Here is a 23,068-nt window from a genome sequence, read left to right on the forward strand (position 1 = left end):
TACGAACCCGGACCCTCCGCATCCCATCGCTCAACCACTGGACCACATAGGCCAAGAAGGTTCTAAGACATAATTAAAGGATCCTGGGACGCAAGACCTCCGAGTTAGGGCTTGTTTAATCTGTCTTGATGGATACTCGGACGTGAATAGCCTCACGGATCAAGAGCAACGCGCGCCAATAAAGTAGGCATTACGAACAGATACTAGGTATTTCTTTGAGGGTATCAAGTGAAGTTTCCTGTCGCAAAATTCATAAAAAAATTAGATTTTTTTCAGTCCCATATTGTGTTTTAAGCTGCATAGAACGCACATTTAAAATAAACAAATAAAAATTACTAATTATTACATTTTATCAATGTCATCAATAATAATAATAACGTATCTACAACTTCAGCTATGCGCAGGTGAATAGCCGGCGCACGGGTCAAGGGCAACGCTCGCCAATAAAGTAGGCATACGAACAGATACTATTTCTTTCTCTGTCACTTGCACCATAAACATACTTCTCTCTCTCTGTCTAGTCGTCGGCTCGACTCGGCCGCGGCCGGCGCGTCGTCGGCGCGCCTTTGATGCTTTGCGCTAACGCCGCCGCGCGCTTCCGCTCAGTCGAATACTAAGCTTAACTTGACCCGAATCGCGTGATGTTTTTCGAGGATATTTTTTTCGTGTTTGTGAGTGTTTTGTGTTTCTTTTATTCTGTAAATGAGTAGTGTCGACTATGATGATAGATCATAGACCATTTATTGCACAAAAGTATGGAAGATTGTTGATGTTTATTAAAGAGCAAGGTGTTGTGTTTGTGAGTGCGTGTGATACCTACCTACCGCGGAGGAAACGCGATGTTGCATACCTACGTGACGTGACATGTTCTAGGGTACCTACCTAGGTACTTCATCCGAAGGAATAACAATTAAGGTAAGGCAAGAGTAGGGTTTTTATTGTTAATAAGTTAGGAACGTTTTAATAACTGGTAGGTAGGTACCGTGCGTGAAAAATTGTGGCAGTAGGTGTTCTACTTCAACAAACTCAACATTTTTAAACGTTGCACCACTAAGCATCTAAATACAAGAGAATGAAAACTCCTACCTAGATACAACATCGTATCACGCACGCACGCGTAACGTAGCCGTGCGTAGGTTTAACGTCTGTGTGCCGCGTTGTTCGACTTACATTGCGGCACAGTAAAAATTCAAAATCTTAATTAAACATTTGCGACAAGAAAAACACCCACCATCGTTTTTAGTACAATCAAATAGGCGTTCCATTTTTTTTTTCGTTACGATGTCCCTAACACCCTGTATAAAATAACACATTAATTACCCATCACAAGACAACACCAAGAACAAAATCAAGAATAACAACAAAAATAAAATGTGAAAGAAGTAAGTTATTGAAAAATGTTTTAACAAGTTGAAACAAGGTTCAAGTCTCAACAAGTTTAAACAAGGTTCATGCTTTAATAATTCTATTTTGTATGTACTTACAATAGATGTTGTGAATACTGCCCACTGCAAGAGGATGTTTAACACAATGTAAACATGATAAAAGTGTAAATAATCGTGATAAACAGAATTTTAACTTCGCTAAATCTTTGAATAAGAATCGAATCTGCGTTTGTAATCAAAGTGATCAAAGTAACTAATCAAAGTGATTCAATGTTAATTTGAAGTACTTAAGTATCAGAAAATTTTTATTTACGAGTTTTTGGTAGGTACGAGTGTGTAAGTATTGATGTTAGGCGTAATTAAAGAAAATAAAGTAGGTAAGGAGTAATGCTTTTATTTGTTCAATCGTGTTCAATCTACATGTTTGTCAGAGTAAAATCGTGGTTCATCTTCAAAGTTTTTGTCAATTCGTGTAACTAGCTTCTGTAACAACTTCCACTCATCGCTGTCATCCGGAGTCTGCAGCTTGATTCGTAGAAGAGCCTTGCGCCAGACTTCTCTTGAATCAGTGTTGTTCACGTCGTTGGCATGGTATATCTTCAAGTCCACCACGTATTCGCCATCCAAGCTAGTTGTACGCCGCTCTGACCCGTTCGCCACCTTGTTCACGAAGTACGATACGATCCTCTTGTCGCTTCCTTCATTGCCGACTGTGCGCCCGTGACTTAGCCCGAAGATGTCGTGTGTCTTTGCTTTCTTCCTGTAATAAAAAGAAAATATATTTTAGAGTTACAAAGTAATAAAAACCAACTTGCTGTCATATTTGATAATAAATATAAATAGTTAAAACATTGGTGAATGTATGGAATGTAGGGAATGTATACTTGTTCGAGAGATAACGATAACATAAATAAAAACAAAGTGATTCTTGTGATACGTCCCCACAGGGATTCGAACCCGGGGCCTCCGGATCGTGAGCCCAACGCTCAACCACTGGACCACGGAGGCCATAAACAGCAGGAACAGCAGGAGCCTTTAAACTGAGGGATACGGACCGTTCTCGAACGTAAAGTAATGAACCGGATCGTAAATTGACTCGACAGGGAATCGAACCCGTGACTTTTGTTGAAGAAATCAAGGTATCAAGCCTATAGATATATGTCTATATAATTGAAACGAAGCTTGAAGCGTAGAAATGAAGTTTAATGATAGAAGAGATAGAATAGAAGGTTACAGATGCACAGAAGATGAAACGCGAGCGATGGGGGAAGGTATACAATACTAGAGTGAAGAATGATGAGGTAAGCTTGAAGGAGAAAGAATAATCGCGTAAATACGTAGCGAGGATAATAGCGCGGGAGCGTAAGCAAAGCGACGCGGGTGTGCTCGGAGTCGTTTGGAGCGGCACTGGCGATGCCCGCGGCGAACTGGTAGCTCGCTGCGTGTGCGCGTCTCCGCGCCCCCGCATGCTCCTCGCTCGCCTGGTGTAGTGATGGGACGTCGTCGATGTAGTGATGCGCCACACCACCCCCTTGGGAGATTTAAAGTCCTGCATAAAAATAATTGGGAAAATTAACGCGACGGCCTGAGCGAGTCTGAATAGGCTGCGCACCGTCTTTTCTCATGCAACTTGGAGTCGCTTCCTGATCTAAGTCTGCCTCTAGATATGCCGGCTTAACTCTGTCGACTGATACAGTCACAGGTCCTCTGGTCAAATCTAGTGTAATTGTTTTGTCAGTCCGTGAAATAATTTTATATGGACCGGTATATGGTGGCTCTAATGCTCCTCGTAGTGCGTCTTTGCGTACAAACACATGTGACGCTGTTTTGAGGTCGTTGTGGACGAAAACATTTTTCTGTCCATGCCTTGCTGCTGGTTGTGGTCTCAATTCTGACATGTGTTGCTTTAGTTGTGTTATAAAATTACTGGTCTCTGTTGCTGTGTGTTTATTTTTCGCTTGAACAAACTCACCAGGTATCCTGAGGGCCTCACCGTATACCAACTCTGCTGCTGAACTCTGGATGTCAGGCTTCCACGCTGTCCGCAATCCCAGCAATACTGTGGGAAGCACGTCTGTCCACCGCTTGTCATCATGAGCCATGATCGCTGCTTTCGGGGTCCTATGTAGCCGCTCAACCATCCCGTTAGCTGCCGGATGGTATGCTGTTGTCTGGCGTAGCTGTACTCCGCAAAGATCTGTCAAAGATTTGAACAGGCGTGAAGTAAACTGTCTACCCTGGTCCGTAGTAACCTGTTAGTAATGTAAGGTACATTAAGATTTGCGTGTACGCTGCGCCCTACACGACCGGTTACGGGAGTCACTAATAGACCATCTTGTGAGTAATACGCGTCGTTTCATTCTCTCTCCCCGCTCCCCTCGTACTAACAGTGGCGACGTGGCGGCCTCAGACGCGTACGATTAAGTTATTCGGGAGTGTGTGATTAATAAACGGACATGGCGAGAGTGACAATAGGCGCGATGGGCACTTTCAATCACGAGAACCAAGACTGGACAGTTTTTAAAGATAAACTAGAACAATGGTTTCTCGCGAACGATTTGGAGGTGGACAGCAAAACGACAGTGAAGCGTCGGGCGGTGTTACTCAGTAGTTTAGCAGAACCAACGTTTAAATTGATTAGGGACTTAGCGTTACCTAGTAAAATTAACGTATTAGAATATGACGCGATAGTGAAACTACTGGACGACCATTGTGAGCCGGCTAAATGTGGATTTGCGGAACGAAATCGGTTCTACTTAGTGACTCAACAGGCATCGGAAGATCTAGCACAGTGGGCGGCGCGGGTGCGCGGGCTCGCTGTGGACTGCGCGTTCCCGGCGGCTTGTCTCAACGAGCTGTTGCGGGACCGCTTCGTGCTCGGTATGCAGCCGGGCCGCGAGCGGGACAAGCTCTTCACGATGGACATGGCGGAGCTGACGCTGAGCAAAGCGTTAGAAACTGCTCAGGCTATACGGTGTGCTCGACTCGGGGCGGCGCAGGCGGCGCCAGGAGCCGCGCCACACGTCGAAGTACCCGTGTATAGGATGGCGGCCGGAGCGGGTGGCAGCGTGCGACCACACGGCCCGCGCGGCAGCAACAGCAGAGGAGCCTTGGGGGCCGCGGCTGAGATCGCTCGAGAACCGCGCTCGACCGCGTGTTTTGTATGCGGCAATTTGGGACACCGGGCGGAGGAGTGCCGGTACAAGCGGTACAAGTGCGACAAGTGCGGCAACCGGGGGCACCTGCGTCGGGTGTGCCCCAACAATAAGGTGCAGCAACACTTTATTGAGGTCGAGGGTGATGATTCGGGTGATGATGGTAAGCGTAACTTCATTTGTAACATATCATCTAATAACGGTGAGCCAATGCGGGCATCTGTACTGGTTTATAAAGAGAAAATTACTTTTGAAATAGATACCGGTTCGGCGGTAACGTTAGTTCCTGACAAAATTTATAACAAATATTTTAACAACGTGAAGTTAAAGCCTAGTGAAGTTATTTTACAGGGATATAACGGCACCAATATATCCGTTGTGGGTACTCTCACCTTGCCTTTTACTTACAAATCCAAAACTGAGTTTTTAACAGTGTTTGTAGTTAGGGGTGGCGGTCCGAATCTGTTAGGTAGAGATTTTATATCCAAGTTTGGCTTGCAAATCACTTCAGTAAACACCTGTACGGACTATCTGGAGCGGATGACCGTGTTATATCCCAAATTATTTTCCGATGACCTAGGTTGCTTAAAAGAACACAAAGTTGAATTACGTGTGAAACCAGATTCTAAACCAATGTATTTCAAAGCGAGACAAGTGCCATTTGCTCTTAGAGAGAAAGTAGAACGAGAGTTGGAACGGTTGGTCAAGGTAGGTATTCTGGTGCCCGTCGGCAACGCAGACTATGCTAGCCCCATAGTCCCGGTCTTGAAGAGCAACGGCGACATCCGTCTATGTGCTGATTATTCGGTCTCTCTGAACAAACAGCTAGTCATAGAGAAGTACCCGTTGCCACGTATAGAGGAGTTGTTCTCTAAGCTTCATGGTGGGAAGACGTTCTCGAAACTAGACCTGTCGCAAGCTTACAACCAGCTAGTTTTAGATGAGGAATCCCAACTGCTCACTTGCATCAACACCCACAAGGGCTTATTTAAGTTCACCAGACTAGTGTTTGGCCTATCTAGCTCAGCAGCCATTTTTCAGAGAACGCTGGAGCAGGTGCTCGCCGGGATCGAGAATGTGTTGGTTTCTCAGGACGATATCTTGGTGACAGGTAGCTCCGAAGGGGAGCACATGAGCAGGCTACAGGAAGTGCTAGGTAGACTAGAGCAAGCCGGTTTAGTCTTACAAAAAAGCAAGTGTAAACTTTTTCAGGAATCAGTTTCTTACTTAGGGTTTAGAATAGATCGCAAAGGTTTACACAAATGTCAAGATAAAGTCGAAGCGGTGTTAAAGGCTAAGACACCGACTAATGTAACAGAATTAAAGTCATTTTTAGGCATGGTCAACTATTATAGGAACTTTATAAAAAACGCGTCTAGTGTGTTAAGCCCCTTACATACCTTACTACAGAAAAACGTTAAATGGCAGTGGAACGCGGAGCATGATGCCGCGGTATCGCAAATTAAAAGTGATTTGGTGTCTGACATAACGTTAGCGCACTTTGATCCGCGAGCCAAGCTGATCCTGACTGTGGACGCGTCGCCGAGCGGGCTGGGTGCTGTGCTGTCGCAGGTGGCGGCCGACGGCATCGAGCGCCCGATCTCCTACGCGTCACGGTCTCTGTCTAAAGCGGAGCTAAGTTATAGTCAGATCCAGAAAGAGGCGACCGCGATTATTTTTGGTGTAAGGAAATACCATCAATATTTGTATGGTAGGGCCATTCCGTTTGTTTTAAGAACTGACCATAAACCGTTGTTATCGATTTTTAATTCAGACAAAGGTATACCGGAGGTTACTGCTAATCGGTTACAGAGATATGCAATATACTTAACATCGTATAATTTTACGATAGAATACATAAGGAGCAATCTAAACGCCGCAGATTTCTTGAGTAGGTCGTCTACGGGCAACTTCAACATTCAAGACAGCCAAAACGAAGTCGAGTCTATAGATACGGCAATCTACGTAAACTTTGTTTACAATGGAAGCGGCGAAGAACCATTCGTGAATCTCACAGATATCGGCAAGGAGACACAAAATGATGATGTACTATCAAAGGTATGTAAGTATGTACAGTCAGGGTGGCCACGACATTTTATAGGTAATCAATTAAAACCATATTTTATGTGTCGAGCAGAGTTATCTGTAGAAAAATCTTGTTTAGTACGTGGATACAAGTTAGTAGTACCGTCTAGCAAACGATTAGTGGTATTGAGAGATTTGCATAATGGGCATTTAGGCACAAATAAAATGAAGGCGGAAGCGCGGAACCGGTTTTGGTGGCCGGGCTTATCAGCTGATATCGATAGGTTCGTCTCGTCGTGCGACGTGTGTCAGACGCTACGTCCCGCGCCGCGCCGCGCCCCTCTCACGGCCTGGCCTTATCCGCCTGAGCCATGGTACCGAGTACATTTAGATTTTCTAGGACCGGTTAACGGGAGGGTATACCTAATTGTAGTGGATGCCTATTCAAAATGGTTAGAGTGTTTTGACGTATCCACGGGGTACGGAACTAAGGCCGTAATAAGTAAATTATGTGAAGTGATGAGTAGGTTTGGGTTGATTAAAACGATTTGCACGGATAACGGCACCTCATTCGTTTCCTCAGAGTTCAAACAGTGTTCGATGTAATCGAACACCTTATAACACGTGCGGCCTAATTCCGCCGATTAACTCATATTCAGTGCAATTATCTGTATCTTACGTACCGGACGTGCATTCATAACATTTTCACAACATTTAACAGTAAGTTTTCCGTGAACAATAAATCAGTTTACTATTGAGTGACAAGTGTATCATTCGCTATCCCAGAACAGCAAACAACAACACACAGACAACCCCAATATTGGTCCTTCGAGCCGGATACCAACTTTGGTGGTTTTTGGTGACTTCTAGCTGTGTTAGCAATCGGTTCGCTGTCCTTCCACAAGCGGATCTCACCAGCGGATTGAGAAAGTGCTTATAACACACTAAAAGCTTGCCGTACGCGCCAAAGGAACCAGCGGAACATAAACAGTGAAACAGAACATCAACAGAGGTTGTGTGACGTAACAACATTCCACAGCAACAACAACAGTCATTCGAAGACTTACTATTGAACATTCAACAAAACATTAACATGGAAGATCTTCTAACCAAACAACTCGATCTGAATGCAGCAATTGAGAAACTGTTTAAGGATTTCAAGAAGGAGAATGTGGAGCGTAGAAAGATTATTGCTTCCAGGAGGTTAGATGAGTTGATGGAACTATTCCACGACTTTCATGCAAACCATCTTATATTGAACAAGTACGAGGACAAGTCGAGTGAAAATTTATCGGTGATTACTATGAATCAACAAAAACATTTTATTTGGAGGTGAGCGCCTACATTACTAAATATCAAGAAACAGAACAAGAGAAAAGTGGACAGAGGAAAATTCCGGAAACAAGTAACATAACATTACAACAAAAAACAAGCGAGTCGAAGAGGGAAGAAAACAATGATTATTTTAAAGGAACGATCAACAGCAAGTTAGATGAGCAACTACGAAAACAAGCGGCAAATTATAAGGCTTTTCAACGAACATTAACCAACATTAACATCGAAACAATAACGGAGAAGTGGGAGTATGAAGACACATTGAAAACACTAGAGTCGCGCTGGAGAACTATTGATTGTCTTCACTGGGAGATAGAGAGTGAGCTGAATGGACAAGATAACAAAGACATGGAAGATTTATTTAACAGGTACGAAATTCAATATAATAACATTAAGAAGACGATTAACTCAAAGATGTGGTCGGAAAAACATAGGGAGAAAACAACTCCAACATTAGAAGTCCCTGCCTTTAATGGCAACTACAATCAGTGGGTGTCTTTTAAAGACCTTTTTTCAGAAGCCATTCACAATAATCCCTCCCTGTCAAAGGCTCAGAAAATGCAGTTTCTGAAAAGTAAAGTTCGTGGGGAAGCAGAGCGACTTATCCAGCATCTGCCCATCAGTTCTGAAAATTATACGGTGTGTTGGGATATACTCAACCACCGCTATAACAACAAGCGGCTTTTGTTTTCAACACACATTAACATACTTCTTGAACTACCAATCATGAGACAGCAATCACTGGCTCAAATTAAAAGAATGTATGACGTCACTCAAGAGTCACTCAACGCAATTAAGAACTTGGGAGTAGATATTACCGCGTGGGACCCTCTCATTGTACATATCTTAGACCTGAAATTAGACGCCGACAGTCACGCTGAATACATCGATTCGCTGAAAAATCGCAGAGAGCTGCCTACACTACAAGAATTTCTTGACTTCTTAGAGGGAAAATTTACAGCCTTGGAAACATCTCGTCGCAAAAATGACATAATAACAAACCAACCTAAAACATTCGGAGGTCAACAGTTTCAACAATCACCGCAAATCAAAAAATATTCGCTTGCCCCAACAAACAATACTTGGAATCGCGGTTATAACAAACCTATTGCAAAATCAACATTTCACGCAACTTTGATAAAATGTCCACTCTGCAACAACGATCACGGACTGTATAATTGCAAGAACTTTCTGGAATCAACAAACGAGCAAAAAATAAAAACTGTTAAAGAGTTGCGAGTGTGTGTTAATTGCCTATTCTCGCATAACAACAGCGATTGCAAATCTAAGCTAACATGTCGAAAATGTGCGAAGAAACATAACACCATATTGCATGATGCATTTACAAATAGGTCGACTGCATCAACTTTCGGTGTAACAGCTACATACCTACAAAATGAAAACATTAACAGTCACGTGCCGCAAAAATGAACAAAATCAGACGGAGGTGTTATTATCAACAGCTATGGTAAAAGTTAAGGGAGCCGATGGCACTTACCATAACATGAGAGCATTGATTGATCAAGGTTCTCAAGTTTCGTTAATTACCGAGCGAGCCGCCCAACAGTTGAAACTGAAAAGAGGAAGCTGTAAAGGAACGATTTTTGGGGTCGGAGAGAGAGAAAGCTGCGGAAAGGGCATGCTCAACATTGACTGTCACTCCATACACAATGATTATGAATTTCAAACAGATGTTATTATAATGAACAATTTGATCGGTAACTTACCTAACAGAACATTTACTAAACCCGAGTGGAACCACATTGAAAACATATCGCTCGCAGACCCCGATTTTTACATCAGTCGCCCTGTAGAGATTTTATTTGGCGCTGATATTTATTCAAACATCCTTTTGAGCGGCATGATTAAAGGAGAAAATCACGCCGAGCCCATTGTGCAACAAACCAGGCTAGGTTGGCTTTTGTGCGGAGGCGTAAAAACATACAAATGCAACGTGTTAATGCATAACATCGATGAGATGAAGAAGTTTTGGGAGGTCGAAGAGATATGCGAACAATCAAAATTATCGGTGGAAGACCAACTGTGTATTACGTATTACAATGAAACAACTAACAGAAAGGATGACGGGCGATATGAAGTCAGACTACCACTAAAAGACGACATACAAGACAAATTGGGATTCTCAAAAGGAACAGCATTGGCACAATTTAGAAGTTTAGAGAAAAAATTTCTAAAACAGCCTAAAATGGCTAGCGATTACATAAAATTCATGAATGAATATGAAACAATGAAACATATGACACCGGCACCGCGCGGTAATGAGACACCTGAATACTATTTACCTCACCACGGTGTCGAACGCGTAGACTCTCTTACTACGAAATACAGGGTTGTATTCAACGCATCCCACAGGACTGATTCAGGGTGTAGCCTGAATGACCTCATGCTAACAGGCCCTAACCTCCAAGTAGACCTACAAACATTACTGCTCAAATGGAGACAATACCAATATGCGTTTACAGCAGATATCGAGAAGATGTTTAGGATGATTCTAGTCAACGAAGCTGATCACAGGTATCAAAAAATATTTTGGAGAGAATCACCGGAACAGCCAATAGAAACATTTAACCTAACAACTGTCACTTACGGTACGCGAGCAGCACCATTCTTAGCGATGATGACATTGAGACGGCTGGCCGAAGATGAACGACAAAACTTCCCTGAAGCGTCAAAAGTGGTAGAAACGGCATTTTATATGGATGACCTTGTACATGGAGCAGACACTATAGAAGAAGGAAAGGAATTGATCTCTAACTTGAACCTTCTTATGAAGGCGGGTGGCTTTAATCTTAGGAAATGGTCTTCAAACGAAAACAGGCTACTGGAAGAGATCAAATCGGAACAAAACAAATCGGAAGACAACGTATTCAATTTTAAAACAGGCGATGAATCGAAAACATTGGGTCTATCTTGGAATTCTACAAATGATATTTTCACATTTAACTATAACATATCTAACAAAACAAAAATAACAACCAAAAGAGTTCTACTGTCTGAGATATCAAAATTATTCGATCCTTTGGGTTGGTTGGCACCCTTAACAACAAAATTAAAATTGCTTTTTCAAACGGTATGGAAGGATGAGCTCAACTGGGATGATAAGGTATCAGATAAAATTCAGAGAGAGTGGACTAAGATAAAGGAGGAGTTACATTGTCTCAAACAACACGAAGTGCCGAGATGGATCCGAAGCCACAAGGGTGACGTCATAGAATTACATGGCTTCTGTGACGCATCCATTGAAGCGTATGCCTGCGTCGTTTATGCAAGAGTAAAGGGTCAAACAAAAACTATCATAGTGGCCGCTAAAACAAAGTTAGTACCACATAAAAAAGCTATCACGCTGCCCCGACTCGAGTTGAGCGGTGCTCACTTGCTGTCGAAGCTCATGAGCAAAATAAGGGAGGCGCTATCACAACATGAATTGGACCTGCATGGCTGGACCGATTCGATGGTGGTGCTCGGTTGGTTACAAGGAGAACCTTACCGATGGAGACCCTTTGTGGCTAACCGCGTACAACAAATCATTGACGTCATGCCGAGCACGTGCTGGCGTTACGTTAAATCGTTAGAAAACCCGGCCGATGCAGCGAGCCGGGGAATGTACCCGTCTCAACTACAGGAACATTTGCTATGGAGAGAAGGCCCGGCGTGGCTAAAAACATTTATTCCCGAACAAGCTGAAAAAGAAACGTACAAAACAGAAGAGGAAATTAAGAAAACATACCCTATGCATTCAAACGCGACACAACATCATAACCATGAAAACATTATAAGCCAGCTGTTAACAAAACATAATTCATTTCAGAAAGTAACACGCATATTAGCATGGATACTCAGGGCAGTGACACCTAAACGTGACGAAAGGCCGAGCTATCTCACGTTACAAAAATTACGCAAGGCGAAGCAGACTATCGTAAAACATACACAAATGAATGAATACAGACAGGAATTTGAACAATTACGCAAACACGAAAAAATACATATCAAAAGTAAGTTAATCAACCTAAATCCGCACATAGATAGAGACGGCATCCTACGCGTCGGTGGTCGGTTAAGTCACGCGAACATACACTTCGAGATGAAACAACCAAAAATCATACCTCCACATAGTCGGCTCGCAGAGCTATTGGTTAACGAAGCACATGAACTTACCTTTCACGGTGGTCCTCGTCTGACTCTAGCCAATCTCAGACTGCAGTACTGGATCCCTGGAGGAAACAACATCGTGAAGAAGATAGTGCGGGGCTGCGTAACCTGTAGAAAGAACAATCCGAAAACACAACATCAATTAATGGGAGACTTACCAGCTGCTCGTGTCGAACCAGCCCACCCCTTTTATCACACAGGCGTGGATTACACTGGTTTTCTGAACATCAAAGCAAACAAGATGAGGAATGCGAAATCTATAAAGGGCTACGTTGCACTTTTTATTTGCATGGTGACTAAAGCCATTCATTTAGAACTGGTGAAGATATATTAAATATAAACAAATAAATGATCTAAAAATAACAATATTAACAATACGAACTTATTATAAATAGAAGATCTCCTCCAGCGCGCCGCACTGAGGCAGAGCGCCCAAAACACTGGCAGCATTCCCCCTCTGAACTGCCAGGCCTATCCTCTGCGCAAAATAACTGCCAGCTCTCGGATCGCCAGTTGCCTCAATGAGACGCGCCGAAATGTCACTCAAAAATAATTTCGCCTCAGGACCCCACGGACCCATCGTCTCCACTGCGAATGGCAAAAAGATATACGACCCACTTAAACCCACATATTTCCTTCTCTTCCCCTCCTCCGCTGCCTGGGCCGCAGCACCTGCCCTAACAGAGGTCGAAGGTACATGAGAAGGTGCCAAAGAGTCAACACAAGTCGCATCCCATACGAGACAACGACCCATGCTCCACGGAACCAACGTCAACCCATCCGGACGTTTGCCATCCGCGCGAATAATTCCACTGGGCTCCAGAATGGACGGGACTCCTATAGAAGAAAGAGCCCTGCGTATTATGTCATTTAAGGAGGCATGACGAGGTATCCGACCCGCACTCCTCAGACATGACAAACCATGGCGCCCCAAATCATTGACTAAGGCTCCGCATCGACACAGATGTGGCTGATTTATTTGCACCCCCAAGCGAAGCCCAATAGCAAGGGACAGCGTGACGTCGTCAAGAAGTGTACCCACATTCACCGAAGGAAGCGCCTGTAGCCAAAAACCCGACTCCCTCTCATACAGGGCCAAAAGACGAGAGCGATCCTCCGCAGTGGCGCAACTCGCAACCAGATTTTGCTGAACCTTTTTACACAAAGGTTCATCCCACTGCTTCTGCGAAAACTGGTTCAAAGGCAGATCACCAGGCCGCAACGAACTCCAAGCACTCGTGGCCTCCGCCACACCAAAAACCTGCACGGAACCCGAAAAAGGGTTAAGTATCTTTCCGCATAGCAAGGTAGAAGCGTAAGCAGAGGACAAAAAAGCAGGAAGAGCAACAGCCGAGATCTTTCTCACGCCAATGCCTCCAAACCTCACCGGGAGAGAAGCCAGGTCCCAAGCACCGTCATCCATTCGACAATTCAAAATTCTCGAGAGCAGCTCCCGAACTGCACAATCCATTTTTTCCAGCTGCTCCGGGAACCACCACAACAAAGAGCATCTCATAAAATACGTGAACTTGGGCACAAACAAACAAAATCTAATAACAAACAATGCCATATGTGCGTTAATTTTATAAAGCCGATCAGAGGACTGTGCAAATTTAACGAGCTGCTCATCCACGAAACCTGGGATCGATTCCTCCAATAAGGGAGCACCCAACAGCCGAAGGGAATCTTTGCTCACCACTTTAATACCGGGAGCAAGTGCATTGAATTCCGAAATAATTCTAACACTCGCCTGGCCCATTAAAGAATCCTGCAAAAACAACTCGCATTTATCAAAATTTAAATGCAAACCAATATCGGAAAATTTCTTAATCAAAACCTCGAGATCTGAAAGCACCACAGACGCATCCCCTCCTATAGTGCCATCATCGAGGTACCACACATTCAAAGGAGATCTGAGGCCGAAAACTATTGGATTTATACCCAAGCCGAAAATTGCTGGACCCAAAGGATCTCCCTGCTGGCAACCGGTAGAAGAAAACAAAAGATGATGATTGTAGACCAATTTGGAAGGTTCACTATAACATTGCCACAAATACGCATAAATAGCCGGTATATGCTCCTTGACCCCCCTCAAAAAACAGCCCCTGTCGATAGAATTAAATGCATTCTTGACATCTACCTTAATTAACACCTGCCCAATACCCTCCTTCAGGAAAGATCTTACCGAATGCACAGCAGCCTCGCAACCCCCCTTGGTTCCGAAACCCAGTTGCCTTGGCTGAAAGTGCTCACTCAAACAAGGGTATACGTATTTACAACATATCTTGGAAACCAACCGCCTCACTGTTGTACCTACAGCTATGGGTCGTATACCCCCATCCTTCTTTTTTAAGGCACAAAGGTTGGCACCATACAGAACGTCAGTCGCTCCTACAGGAACTTTCCCAGCCAACATGATATTAACCAAAGAAACCAAACTCAACTGTAGACTTCTCCCTGCAACACCGGTAGAGCCACAAACAAGGTCCTTTAAATGTTGAGGAGACAACCCATCCAAACCAGCCGCCGAACCATTGCGGAAACTCATTAGAGCAGCCAACACATCCTCCGCCGTTGCTTGCGGAGAGGGTTCTGAAGATTTCGGGGGATCTGGCAATACGGAATGAGTCGCAGGAACAGGATGCTTCGAACTCAAAGAAAGAAGCGTTTCTTCAGAGTTCGGGGCCAGCGAATCACTGGTAAAAATTAACTGCGCCGCTCCTCTCAGATCCCCATCACCTACTTTGCTCTCTATCCTCCTTATAACATTATAAGGTTTCTCTCGAATAACTCCAGCCCCACCATGACCATCTCTTTCGACATGTAACAAATCACTCTGATTGATGCAATTATTCTTAATTGATTGGGTGAGAGAGATAGAACGAGAATCATCCTTACAGACATGCAATATTCGGTACGCAAAAGTAAAGAGCTTCTTCCAGCTATCGAAATCGTTAACCGCAACGACCCTGTCAACCGTTCTTTGTAAGGCAGCCGCAACTGACAACCTCGCACCACGCGGAATCCTTTTGACTACCGGCATGTGTTTTTTGCATTTCCCCAGAAATTCCCAAAACGGAATATCCGGCTCCGAGCGGACTGGTGTTACATCAGAACTGGAGGCTTCATTTGGTTGAACCTGAGGGGCTCTCCTGTGAACCTTACCCAAATGGATATTAAGACCCCTTTGACCCTTAAAGAAACGTGGCTGTGCGCAGAGCACACATCTCTCATACCCATCCAGTGATAAGCCCCCAGCAGCGCCGCCAGAGGAATTAGGCATTGAAGGATCTAATGTGGTGGGTAAAGACATCTTTAAAATAAATAAATAACTCGTTCCAAATGTAATTCAAAATTATTGAAACAAGCTACAGATATTCCAAAACTCCACAGGAATCGGAAAAACTAGGACATTACAACAATATTCGAATTTGCCATTCGCAGTCTTAAAATAAAAACAGTGTCTAACAAAACGTGATACATTATTCCCTAAATAATAATATTAAAAATTAAAATAATAATACTGAGTACGCAATATAAAACACCAAATATAAAATTATAATAGTAAAAACAATTTAAAAAATACACACTATGAAAAGAAACCAAATAGCCAAATAAATTAAACAGTTAAAAACCGTCCAAAAAAAAAAAAAAAATTTTATTAAAAGTACTGTCCAAAAATTCCATGCAACCAATATCTACTTAAACCCATTCTACATTTATTACCTAACAAAAATAACATTTAATCAAAACATCCTAAAAAATAAAATAAAATAATAAGAAAATATAAAACTAACAAAACAAAAAAAAGGGAAAAGAACTAACACAAAACATTACATACTAAATTAACAAGATCCATTCCTTAATTCATTCCTAAAATCTCTTTTCCTATGAAAATCTCTAAACTTGGTTTAAAATACAATAATAACAAAAAAGTATATTCAAAAAAAAAAAGTCACTATTAAAACTGTTAAATAAAGGGGGAAAAAAAAAAGTCAAAAAGGCGTCGCGTCTGGATTCGAACTCACAACCAAGGAGCTGTAACACCACGCATACGAGCACCGCTGACCGACGCACCGAATACCTCAAAGCAGTCTCGGCGAAATACCGGTACCCAAGCAACACGTTACTTGAATTGCAGTTCGACCGAAGTGAAAACTATGCGGGTACTGCCAAATTGTCACTACACAAATACACCCACTCCGTATCACAACAAATGATTAAAAGAAATGTGAAACCAATCTTATCTGGCAAGCCCTCAGCCACTTGGAGGGCAACACTTCCACAAAATGCCCTATAAAACTCATTCACACTCATAACGACGATTCGTCTCAAAAAACTCATAACGCCATAGCTCACTGGTATCAAAACTTTTTTTATACACCACACTTTGAACTCGCTGTTTTATTCGCCACAAATGATAACACAGGACATTCGTCCAAATAGCTATCCGTTTCTACATTTCTCTGCTATACAACTCGACGTATTATAATATTAACAACAATAAAAACACGGAGCTGAAGTTTTTCACCCCACTCCCACGCGCGTGCGCCACGCGTGTGCCTAACTGGTGACCGATTTAACAAGTTCGGCGTTTTTAGCAGCCCTTCGTAGAATGTCGGCGCGTCGTGGATCCCCGCGGCATATGTATAGTGACTGCGGGACGAACTTTGTAGGAGCCAATAGGATCTTGCAAGAGGAGTACGAACAAGTAAAACAAACATTTGACGATAACTTCGTGGGAGCTTTGACCGACATGAACATTCAATGGCACTTCAACGCGCCATCGTGGCCCAGTGCTGGGGATCTTTGGGAGCGCGCTGTACGTAGCCTAAAACACCATCTGAGGAGAGTAGTCGGAGAACAACGCTTAACATTCGAGGAGTACTCAACCCTCTTAGCACAGTTAGAGGCATGTTTAAACTCACGGCCTCTCTGTGCACTAACCGAAAATATAGATGATCTTGATATCCTAACACCAGCACACTTTCTAACAGGAAGAGCAGGAGTAACAGTGATTGACACCGCAGAAGACGCCAGAACCAGATGGTACCTAACATACCAGCTATTTCAGCAGATCTGGAAGAGATGGAGAGCTGTATATCTGTCACAATTAAACGCACGAAATAAGTGGCAATATCCACAAATAAACATGCAGGTAGGCGACTTTATCCATCTTTGGACTTCGTATCAACAGTGGCTGCAAGTTGTCTTTGATTACTTGTGGCTCTGCCCACCCCATTAGGGATTACGGGCGTGAGTTTATGTATGTATGTATGTATGTATGTAGGCGACTTAGTTATCGTACAAGACGATAACCTGCCAGCTGGAAAATGGCCGATGGCGAGAGTTATCGAATTACATCCCGGTAGCGACGGATACGTTCGTGTCGTATCGCTGAAAACAGAAAATGGAATTATAAAGCGACCCGTTGTGAAACTGAGTATATTACCCGTAAAGTCAGCAGAACAAGAACAAACAGCAAAAGATAAACAGGAGGATAAAGACACAAAGGGAAGAAACTGCAGGCGTCCACCATCGACTCTATCTTCGATTGTGGCGGCGCTTCTATTTTTTATGACATTAGTTTCGACATCGAGCGGGTTAAATAACATTACGGAGATAAATAACAACCAACCACTATTTTTCGATCCCATAGCGAAGATGCAACTTTTGCGAGATCAGTGGACCCTAGTGGTGTACTACGACATGTCTCCATATTGGGATGGTACAACAGCATTCGAAAAATTACTGACTTACCTGGAAACGACATGTAGTACAGCGGAAAAGAGTAACAAATGCAACTTGATCACCCCGCAGTTACGTCACGAGTACACTGAACTACAATACTACAACCAGCTGCTACTGACTCAACACTTTAGCGAGCACTCCAGACAGCGGCGAGGTCTTATCGACGGGATAGGCTACGTTGCGAATAGTCTGTTCGGAGTATTGGATCAACATTTCGCAGAACATTACACACGAGACATTGAACAGATAAGGCGTAATGAGGCGCACTTAAAACAGTTGTGGAGTAATCAGACATCGATAGTGGAATCGGAATATAATTTGGTAAAGAGAACAGAAGATATTATGATCAAACAACACAAAATCGTAAATAAACATCTTAATAGTCTAGATAAGGCGGTGAATACACTTCAGACGGAAATTAAAAACATAAACGACGATCAAGATTTCACTTTAACAGCAATATCTGCACATGGCATGCTACAAAACCTTAAAAGTGTGCAAAACATGCTGATGGACACTATTACCGATATATATCAAGGGCAGTTTAATTTACACCTATTGACACCAAAACAGTTGAAAGAACAACTTAACATTATTTCTGGATTGCTGACTTCGGATATAATATTACCAATCGATAACATTCAACAGAATCTTCGCAAAATTTACAAGTTAATGAAGACAAAGGCTAGAATGACAGAGAAATATTTTATTTTTGAGATAAATATACCACTTGTCAGTCGAGACATTTACGACTTATACCACATAATCACTATTCCAAAACTGGATGGAATAAACAGCCTTACAGTGACACCGATTGCAGAATATGTGGGAATTAATCTGAATAAAGATAGTTATCTTCCAGTTACGCCCGAAAATCTACAGGAATGCATTCAAGAGAGTACAATATATTTATGCAAACCGCTACATCCGATGTACAAATTGAAGACTGATAGGGATCTTTGTTCTGTAGATAAAAATAATAATTGTAAAACAAGCATCACCGGATGCAAAAACAAGTGGACTAGTCTAAAGAAAATAAACACCTACTTTTACTTTTGCTGTGAGCGGTGTCAACTGCGAACAATATGCGGCGATCAAGTTACGGCGCATCAGCTGGTGCGGGCTAACATTATTAGCCTAGACGATGGTTGCGTCATAAAAACAAATGAATTTACGATCTATGGACACAAATATCGCCAAAGTTTGACTGACGTAAGGTACAACATAGAGACGGTCTCAGTGGCACCGATAAATCATATCATCAACATTACGATCGATAAAGAACAAGAAGATGATGACGTTAACAAAACGGAGATGGAACTTACACAGCTTTACAAGGAAATAGGAGCCAAGCTGAACGTCATGAAACAAAGGGAAACCTACGAACCTGATGATTGGGCTTCTTATCATAACATACACCATTACACAGCGATCTACGGCATTATTGGAACATTGGTGGTAGTCGGCGTGGTGGCAGCGTGGCGTCGTGTTCGTGGCAGCTGGCATACGCCCGCGGCGGCGCCCGCGCCTGAGCCCACAGTGGTGGTCCACCACAGACCTCGAGCTGCGCCGCGAAGAACAACAGCAAAGGATCGTGCTAGTGTACATGTGACTGTGAGTGATAGTGAGTGTGAAATGAAAGAGTTTAAAAAATACGAAGTGCAACCGAAGTTCACCAAATTAGTTTTTAATGAAGACTCAGTGTAATTAAGCTACATTACGTTTTACTAACATTTTTATTGTTTTTTCACCTTGTATCATCAACATTACTAACATAACATTACTGTGGATGCACCCCGGCTCATTTTTGCTCCCCCGGGAATATGTTCGATGTAATCGAACACCTTATAACACGTGCGGCCTAATTCCGCCGATTAACTCATATTCAGTGCAATTATCTGTATCTTACGTACCGGACGTGCATTCATAACATTTTCACAACATTTAACAGTAAGTTTTCCGTGAACAATAAATCAGTTTACTATTGAGTGACAAGTGTATCATTCGCCATCCCAGAACAGCAAACAACAACACACACACACAACCCCAATAAACAGTTTTGTGTACAGAACGGCATTCAACACATAACTACCCCTACCTATAACCCAAGCAGCAACGGTCAGGCTGAGAGTAGCGTTAAGATCGTTAAAAAGGCTATAAAATCACTTATTTTGTCAGGAATTAATGCAAAAGATTTGATAATCAAATTAAATGAATTTCTATACAACTATAGAAATTCAGAACATAGCACTACAGGCAGATCACCCGCCGAAATTTTGTTTGGCCGTAAACTTAGAAACAGATTAGACATGTTAAACGTGTATCGCCCGAATACATCAGACCTCGACCTCGAACGTGTAGTGAACGAAAACCAGTGCTCACAGGGTAAATACTATGGGGGAAATAGAAAAATAAAGTTAATGAAAGGTGACTTAGTTTTAGTGAAAGAATACAGACAGCAAAAAACATATTGGGTAAAAGGTGTTGTGGAGGACTTCATCGGCAACGCTATGTACTTAGTGCGGCTGCTAGATCACCCCAGCGACGTCTACATCAGGCGCCACATCAATCAATTGTGGAAGTATGCGGGTGATGAGCTACAGCGTTTGGATAGTCAGCCACCCAGCAGCTGCGATGATGGACCAGGAGACACCAGCACAGAGCTACCACCGATAGTCCTGTTAGCACATGAGGACCAGCAAATCTCAATGGAACAACAACACTCAGAAGTGACAGAGGAGTCGATTCAGGAAAGCACTGAGACACCAGACGACGTCAGCGACCACGCAGCCGGTGTTGCGCTCGCGCCGGATCCAGGCCTCGCGTCTCCCGAAGCGGACGAGGCGCAGTCACCACCTCCTCCATCTCGTAACCCGTTACGGGACTTGTTTATTTTTAAAGATTATTTTGGGGAATATTAGGCTAAGGGTGGAGGGATGTTAGTAATGTAAGGTACATTAATATTTGCGTGTACGCTGCGCCCTACACGACCGGTTACGGGAGTCACTAATAGACCATCTTGTGAGTAATACGCGTCGTTTCATTCTCACTCCCCGCTCCCCTCGTACTAACATAACCGTTGCTGGGCACCCAAAACGTGATATCCAAATCTTGTAGAATACACGTGCGATTGTTTCTGCAGTGATGTCTTTTATCGGTTGTACCTCTGGCCAGCGAGTAAATCGGTCTACGGCTGTCAGACAATAACGGTAGTCTTCAGACGGTGGTAGCGGTCCGATCAAGTCAATGTGGACATGACTGAAGCGAAATGGTGGTAGCTTGAAATTACCCAACGGTGAAGATGTGTGTCTATGCACCTTGCTCCTTTGACACGGTTCGCATGCACGTGTCCACGTACGACAGTCTTTCTTTATAGAAGGCCATACGAACTTCTCTGACACCAATTTTGTAGAAGCTGCTGCGCCAGGGTGACTCAAGCTGTGTGAAGATTTGAATATCTGTCGACGGAACTCTTTTGGAACAAAAGGACGTGGCCTCGACGTCGATGTATCGCAATACAGTTTTAAATCTATACCTGGTACCGGGATTTCCTGCAGCTTGAGTGAAGAGTGTCCATCTTTTATGATCTGGATCAGTTCTTCATCGCGCTGTTGAGACAGTGCCAACTGGTGTAGGTCCGGTGGTGAACATATTTGCTCAATGCGTGACATAGTGTCGGCAGTGATGTTATCCTTCCCTGAGATGTGCTTAATTTCTGTTGTGAATTGAGCTATGAAATCCAACTGGTTGAATTGTCTTGGAGAACATTGGCGATCGCGTTGCTGGAAAGCGAACATAAGAGGCTTATGGTCTGTGTATATTGAAAAGTGTCTGCCTTCCAACATGTGGCGAAAATGTTTGGTTGACTCGTATATTGCTAAAAGTTCCCTATCATAAGCGCTGTACATACATTGTGCTTTCTTCAGCTTTTTTGAAAAGAACGCTAATGGTTGCCACTCACAGTTGACATATTGCTGGAGAACCGCTCCCAGGGCCGTGCTCGAGGCGTCGGTGACAAGGGCTAGCGGTGCATTCGCGATGGGGTGAGCTAGCAGTGTTGATCTGGAAAGACTATCCTTGTAGGTGTTGAAAGCCTGTAACAGTTCAGGAGTCCAGGTAAGTGGTTGTGATCCCTTTACTTTAGGTCCTGCAATCATACCGTGTAGTAAAGCTTGGTCATTTGCTGCGTGAGGTATGAATCGTCTGTAGAAGTTCAGCATTCCTAAGAACCTGCGGAGGCCATTGATCGTTTTTGGTGGTGGATATTCTTGTATAGCTACGACCTTCTGTTGTACGGGCTGCGTTCCCTGCGCTGACACGATGTACCCTAAGAATTTGACCTGTTCTTGACCAAATGAGCATTTAGCTTCGTTAATAAGCAATCCATACTCCTTTAGGCGTTCAAAAATTTATTTTAGGTGTTCCAGGTGTTCCTTGTGATCGCGAGAAAATACCAATATATCATCGATATACGCGTAGCAGAAGTCTAAGCCTCGAAGAACTTCGTCTACGAACCTCTGGAAAGTCTGTGCAGCATTTCTTAGGCCAAATGACATAAAGGGAAATTCAAACATACCGAATGGCGTAGTGATTGCTGTTTTCGGCGTGTCATCCTTGTAAACCGGTATCTGGTTGTATGCCTTTACTAAATCCAGAGTGTTGAAGACCTGCGAACCTGCTAGACGGTAAGAAAAGTCTTCTATATGGCGAATTGGGTATCTGTCAGGAATTGTCCGCGCATTTAAAGCACGGTAGTCACCGCAGGGTCTCCAGGTGTCACCAGCCTTCGGTGCCAGGTGGAGTGCAGATGCCCATGGTGAGTCTGAACGTCGCGCGGTGCCATCCCTTAGCATCTCCTCGAACAATTCTTTTGCGAATTCGAGACGATCTGGTGCGAGCCTGCGAGGTCTGCAAAATACAGGTGGGCCAGGTGTTGTCCGTATATAATGAACAGTGTTATGCTTTACCTCTCGCATCACTCCAGCAGGTTTCGTGATGGTGGGAAACTGTGCTAGTAGGTGATGGTACTCCGTGCTGCCCGATAGCACTTTAATGCTGGAAATCTGGCAGTTAGTTTCATGAACTGCAATGGAAAGATCAGTTATACTATCCAATAGTCTGCGTCTTTTACAGTCCACAAGTAGGCCAAAATGTGTCATAAAGTCAATTCCGATTATAGGTTTATCTACCTCCGCCACTACAAAATTCCAAGTGAAGTCGCGTCGTAAGCCGAAATCCAGATGCAAA

General features: G+C 43.4%; 3 protein-coding genes across 5 annotated transcripts; 2 read left to right on the forward strand and 1 right to left on the reverse strand.

The window, feature by feature from the left end:
* Positions 1 to 1,781: 1,781 nt before the first annotated feature.
* Positions 1,782 to 21,923, reverse strand: LOC126381143 (uncharacterized). Of its 2 annotated transcripts, none has more exons than XM_050030674.1 (4): positions 21,357 to 21,923; positions 3,358 to 3,582; positions 2,723 to 2,934; positions 1,782 to 2,145 (listed from the first exon to the last, which is right to left on the reverse strand). In XM_050030674.1, the coding sequence occupies exons 1-4, from the start codon at positions 21,396 to 21,398 to the stop codon at positions 1,797 to 1,799; spliced, it is 828 nt and encodes a 275-aa protein (XP_049886631.1). In that variant the 5' UTR covers positions 21,399 to 21,923; the 3' UTR covers positions 1,782 to 1,796. The 2 variants fall into 2 exon arrangements, with proteins under 2 accessions (XP_049886631.1, XP_049886632.1); XM_050030675.1 differs by lacking the exon at positions 21,357 to 21,923 and adding an exon at positions 20,899 to 20,950 and having other exon boundaries at positions 3,358 to 3,637.
* Positions 4,581 to 20,749, forward strand: LOC126381145 (uncharacterized). Of its 2 annotated transcripts, none has more exons than XM_050030677.1 (2): positions 4,581 to 4,703; positions 20,055 to 20,749. In XM_050030677.1, exon 2 carries the CDS (start codon positions 20,131 to 20,133, stop codon positions 20,740 to 20,742), a length of 612 nt encoding a protein of 203 aa, XP_049886634.1. In that variant the 5' UTR covers positions 4,581 to 4,703; positions 20,055 to 20,130; the 3' UTR covers positions 20,743 to 20,749. The 2 variants fall into 2 exon arrangements, with proteins under 2 accessions (XP_049886634.1, XP_049886635.1); XM_050030678.1 differs by having other exon boundaries at positions 4,587 to 4,703; positions 20,124 to 20,749.
* Positions 17,230 to 19,733, forward strand: LOC126381140 (uncharacterized). The gene has a single exon (XM_050030669.1). The coding sequence runs from the start codon at positions 17,339 to 17,341 to the stop codon at positions 19,526 to 19,528; it is 2,190 nt and encodes a 729-aa protein (XP_049886626.1). The 5' UTR covers positions 17,230 to 17,338; the 3' UTR covers positions 19,529 to 19,733.
* Positions 21,924 to 23,068: the final 1,145 nt, after the last annotated feature.

The sequence above is a fragment of the Pectinophora gossypiella genome, unplaced genomic scaffold (assembly GCF_024362695.1).
Source record: "Pectinophora gossypiella unplaced genomic scaffold, ilPecGoss1.1 Pgos_37, whole genome shotgun sequence".
Classification (NCBI taxonomy): domain Eukaryota; kingdom Metazoa; phylum Arthropoda; class Insecta; order Lepidoptera; family Gelechiidae; genus Pectinophora; species Pectinophora gossypiella.